This window comes from Limulus polyphemus, unplaced genomic scaffold (assembly GCF_000517525.1).
Source record: "Limulus polyphemus unplaced genomic scaffold, Limulus_polyphemus-2.1.2 Scaffold5150, whole genome shotgun sequence".
Classification (NCBI taxonomy): Eukaryota; Metazoa; Arthropoda; class Merostomata; order Xiphosura; family Limulidae; genus Limulus; species Limulus polyphemus.
In genome coordinates this window covers 9,493-15,205 of record NW_013670760.1, presented here as the reverse complement: position 1 = coordinate 15,205, position 5,713 = coordinate 9,493, and the positions used below count along the sequence as shown (strand labels likewise).

Below are 5,713 nucleotides of genomic sequence, written 5' to 3'. Positions count from 1 at the left end.
ATGTAAGAAGAAGAAAACAAGTTAAAAGCTAAACAATATCCAATATAAAATTAAATAGAATGAAAAAGGCCAGTGGCTCATAAAAAGCTATAAAACACAGTCCAGCTAGACAGTGTCACCACTGCCAATGACACTGTCCAATGTCAGGGGTAAACCCTGAAAAAAAAACATGCCTAAAATGGTGCTGCTGTTCACAGCCATAACAACAGCATGATAGCAAAACATGGGCAATTGTGACTTGAGTGTCACAAAGGTCACACATTGGTAGATCAGTCCCACATAAAAGAAAACAATGAGTAGCTTACACAAGACAACTTCCTTTCTCCATTCCTTATGGAAACTAGATGGCCAAAGATCAACAGATGGTTTGAGTTGGAAAAACTTGTTATGAATGTGTTCACCCCAAGTCGACTGCCAACTGGTGTGAAGCCATGACTTGATCACAGGACCGTCGTCCATATATGTGACAGGCATGGCTGTGACAATGCCAGAGCAGACAGACTTAGCTGTGGTGTCAACAAGCTTGTTCTCATAATAGTAATATGACCAGGTATCCAGAAAAACTAGACAGACAAAAATTGGGCCAGTTGTTTGTGAATGTCCATGAGAACAGGGTAAGAACCCACATTAAGCAATTCTATGGCCAGTAGGGAGCTAAGAGAATCAGTGGAAATAGTATAGATAGAGTACTGGTTAGTATTTAGTACTTCAACTGCTTCAATGTGATCCATGGCAAGAAAAATAGCATACAACGTGGCAGTGAACACAGAAACTGTAGAGAGGATCCTATGAGCAACCACCAAGCCACAACAAACCATAGTAGAGCCCACAGAGTCAACTGATTCTGAACCATCTGTAAAAACAAGAACAGAAGAATGGTTCAAAAGATGTCTGGCAAAGAGAAGACAATACTTCTAATCAGGAGTATCCGCCTTCCTCAGATGACAGAAATAAAGGTCACACGTGGGGGTGGTAACAAGCCATGGAGGAATGGGATGGTGATCAGAATCAGCAATATCATCTAATGATAGACCAAATTCAGTTAGCTGTGCCTGTATACAATAGCTAAATGGAGGAATGGCAAACCACAGATTCTCAAACAGCAAAGGCCACTAAAGAAAGAAGATACAATCCCAGGTGAGATTACTGTGATAAGGATCAAAGTTTGGTAACATGTTGCAAAGAAAGTTACAAATGTATGAGGTGAAGAGGAGGTTCATGGGATTCAATGTACAGACTCTGGATTGGTGAGGTGCAAAAAGCCCCTGTGCATAGCTGAAGCCCCAGATGGTGCAACATCCTCAAGGCAGAGTCTCTAGTTGAACCGTAGACCCTAGACCCATCATAGTCCAGCTTTGATCGTATGAGGATACGATAGATATTGAGCATGAAACATCTATCTACACCCCAACAGGTGGAAGAGAGGACACAGAGGATGTTCAGGAATGAAAGTAAGCTTATGGTCAAAGATAAATTCCAGGAACTTAGTTTCAGCCACCACGGGAAGAACATCACCCCCCAGATGGAGCTATGGATCAGAATGCAAACCCTACTGGTGGCAAAAAAGCTATGCAAATGGTCTTAGATGAAGAAAATGTGAAACCATTTGTCCTGGCTCACCCCAACCAGTAAGTGAGAGCCATTTGAAGCTACTGCTCAATACACCTCCTGGTTGACGAGTGACAAGAAATGTGGAAGTTGTCAACATAGAGGCTATTTGCAACAGTAAGAGGAAGTTGTTCAGCGATAGCAATAATCTTAATACTGAAAAGTATGACATTCAAGACACTGCCCTGAGGAACTCCAAGTTCCTTTGTGTGAAGGATTGGGACAGGTTTGAGCCCATACAGACTTGAAAACTCCAGTCGAGTAAAAAGTTACAAATAAAAATGGGTAAATTTCCATGCAAACTATATCAATGGAGGTCACACAAAATGCCAAACCTCCATGTATTGTCATAAGCTTTTTCAAGATCAAAGAAGATAAAAACAATATGCTCTCTCTTGAGAAAGGCTTCTCTGATCGAGGTTTTGAGATGAATCAGGTGGTTCATGGTGGCACTGTCTATGAAAACCACATTGGGTGAGACGAGTTTTTTTGATTCAAGTAACCAAACAAGACGTACATAAACCATCCTCTCTGAAACTTTATAGAGACAGCTAGTCAAAGCAATTGGATGATAATTAGAAGTAATTTTGGGCTCCTTCTAGGGCTTTGAGAAAGGGATAACAATAGTCTTGTGCCACGCATCTGGAAAAACATTCACTTGCCATATCCATTAAAAACAACCAGAATAAGAGCAACAAAGGCAGGAGAGAGATGGCACAGCATTTCATAGTGAATGTAATCAGGCCCGACTGATGTACTGCCAGACTGATGAAAAGCAAGCTTATGTTCCACCAGTGTAAACGGGAGATGATCTGCCCAGAAAGGAAAGTGGTGATATCTTAGCCCAAGACTCTTGCATCCAAACAGGGCAAAAGACTCTTTACATGGTGTGAGAAAAATTCTAATGGAGGCACGGAAAGATCTGTCAGCACTCCTACTGTAGCAGTGGAATGGAGTGCAGCAGCGGATATAAGGACATTGGTAGGCAGCATAATTCCATCATTATGAGTGGAGATATGTCGCACAGTAGAAATTCCTTGGCTGGAGAAACCAGCAAGGATCTCCAGCTTGGGGATACTCCTTAAATCCTACTCAATGATAACTCCTCATGAGAAATTCAAAGTAGCATTTGGAGTAACCTCAATAAGTATATCCCCATTGGCTTTTGATTTCAGGAGGACTTTGCTGTATTTTGGTGTAGATGTTTCCACCAAGATGTCTCCAGAACATAGCTCCTTAACTGAATTTGGAGAGCCAGCAAGCCCCTCTAATCTCTTCTGAATGAAAAAGGGAGACATTTTCTCTAAAGGTTTGTCAGACAACGAATGAAGAATGAAAAAATGAGCTTCAGGAACAGATAGGGGTGGTGACTGCTGATCCGAGTCTTCCAAACATGGTCACTTACCTATCAACATGAGTTTTTTATTGTTTTTGTTTTTTTTTGGGGGGGCACTGGGTGCAAGATCCATAAAAAATGGAGAAAATTCAGTGCCCACTGACCCCACAAACCATGGAGCCCTACGAGGGAATGCACTACAATGCCAAACAATAACATTGTAGCTATGCAAAGGTTTTCATGGGCATTATATCTAAACACCAGCATTAGACACAATGTCAACAACACCTGTTGAGAACGTCCAACACTGTTGACCCTAGCCCAACAGGACCAGCCAATTAACCCTGGGGGAGCCACCTCAAGGCCACCTGTCTACAGGTACTAAAGGCCAAAGTGATATGTCGAGGCACTACCAATATAAATTGACCCATCAAGATAACACCCTTCAACCACCAAGATCCTCTCCTCCCCTTCACGGGATGCCACACATGACAAACACATGGGTAGATGTTAATATCCCAGAGGAGGTAAAATGAAGATACAGAACTTTCCCTGGGAGGTCCCCTCACTACGTACAGGAATCCACCTTGAGGGGGATATAAGAAAAGCCAAGAAAACTGTTATAGAATATTCATAATAAAAATAAGCCAATGTCTGTCTAATCTTAGACATTTTTTTATACTGTCTGAAAAAATTATCATTAAACAGTAACAACTTTCATGCAAGTATAAAAAATGTGGTAACTTTCTGCTTTATAACCAGTGGAATAAAGTAAAAGACTTACCAAATTTTATCTCACTTCCAGAGAGTGTTCCATGCTGATACTTATCAGTATATCGTTCTACATCTTTTTTTTGTACTACAGGTTGTACATAGAATCCAGAATCTTTGAGTGTCCCTCGTAGTTCTTGTTTCAAAGCTAAAATGTAATCATGTTCCTCACCAGATAAGAGTGGTCTGGGTTTAAATTCCAAATTCTGAAATAATAAATGAGTGACATTAACTAGAATTTGACTTCAAGTTAAAATCTATCTAAAAATGTTAATATAATAAAGCTAAAGAGGTACTTACCCAGGTATAGCTAAAAAAGATAGTCAGTAAAAAAGAAAAAAAATGTAACAAAACATAACATTTCTCACATGATGCTAATACAAAAGAAAATTAAATCACTAGAGTCAATAACAAAAAGAAAAAAGTACATACATACAAAGAAAATATTAGATTTTTTAGCTTTTAATTTTCAGAGGAGACTGCTCAAGTACTAAAAATCAGATTTAATGTGAAAAGTATTTTAGAAATAAGAAGTTTAATTAAACTAAAATGACACTAAGATTTGTTTAACATTTTTCATACAGCTTGTGAAATGACTAGGCAAAAGGTGCAATTAGTAATATTTATGTTAAATTTTATGCAGTTTTCAAGTTCAAGTGTTAAATGTTTTTCTTACCTGAAAATGTATTTCAGATAGATACTCACCTCTCCACAGAACATGTAGATAATACCTTGTGCCACTGCCAATACATTTTTGTGCATGCATCAAGCATTTGAAAAAACTTTCACCCCTAAACAAAATGTCTCTTGGACCAGTCTATGACACAATCAACATTAGATTATACTGCTCCATCAATAAAAAGGTGACACACCCTCCATGCAGTACTCCCCTTGAGTCCTTTATGTATATACAAATTTCATTCTCGATGAAGCAAAACAGACACACTGAAAGTGGGAAAGGGTGGATGGTTCTGTGGACAGGTGAGTATCTATCTGAGATATACAGGATGTCCATAAAGTCTGGAGACATAGGGCAATTAAAAAAAGAAGTTGTATATTGAAACTACAACTGTTTAATGTGTTCTCCTCCAAATTTAGGTCATAATTAACATAATAGATATATATATATCTAGGTCATTTCCTTATGTCTCCAGACTTTATGGACACCTGTATTTTCAGGTAAGGAAAATGTTAACTTCAGAAATGCTACTCACCTCTCCACAGACCACATAGCTAGAACTCCATATTGATAAGACAGTGGAGGAGCCAGTGTAGATAGAGAAATGTAAATGATGAGCTTCTTTCTGAGAATATAGTGACAGAAAGGGAAAACTTGTGAACAAGTCACCAACAAGGAGGGAGGAGATGAATGGGAGCATCACTTGGTAAAAACTGCATCCATCTCAAGCAGGAACTCCTCTTTGACCAATACAGAACTTCATGTAACGTATTAAAGTGTTGCAACGGTAGGTAGACTGTAAAAACTGCTCAACTGGCTTGTATATATCAGAGGGTTGGCAGATTATGTTTGTATAGTGTGGCTGGGACAATAAGTTGTATAGTACATAAAAATATACTTCCATGAAATGCCCACCAGAATAAGCAAGTGCAGGGATAAATTATCCCAGATCTGCATCCAGAGAAGAACTAAAAGTCTTAACCAATGGGAATGGGCTGGTTCTTAATGTACTAAACTTCGAGGAGGTAAATGCCCCTTCCCTACTTCCAATCAAGGGGTGCATCCACTTGGTTTCATACAGGTGGGATTAAACCAACCCAAAAAGGAACTTTCTTTATAAATTTCCCTGGTGGTTCAGTAAAGGAAAAGCGAAAGTTCTCCCACATCAAAAGAAGAAACTGGGAGGAAGGAATTTGTGTAAGAGAGAACATTGAAGATGTTCCTGGATCAAACAGAAACAATCTATCGTCTACTTAGATCCCATGTTGCTAGACTACATAATGGGTTACATATGGGCAACAGAAGCTAAGTGTGAGGGT

General features: G+C 39.2%; 1 protein-coding gene across 6 annotated transcripts in view; it reads right to left on the bottom strand.

The window, feature by feature from the left end:
* LOC106472192 (DNA-directed RNA polymerase III subunit RPC7-like) overlaps positions 1–5,713 on the bottom strand; it is a 24,499-nt gene that overhangs the window by 11,054 nt on the left and 7,732 nt on the right. For all 6 annotated transcript variants that reach the window (XM_022400799.1, XM_013932819.2, XM_022400800.1 and 3 more), the window contains exon 3: positions 3,729–3,921. In XM_022400799.1, coding sequence (XP_022256507.1) covers positions 3,729–3,921 — 193 coding nt within the window. The remainder of the gene's footprint in view (positions 1–3,728; positions 3,922–5,713) is intronic.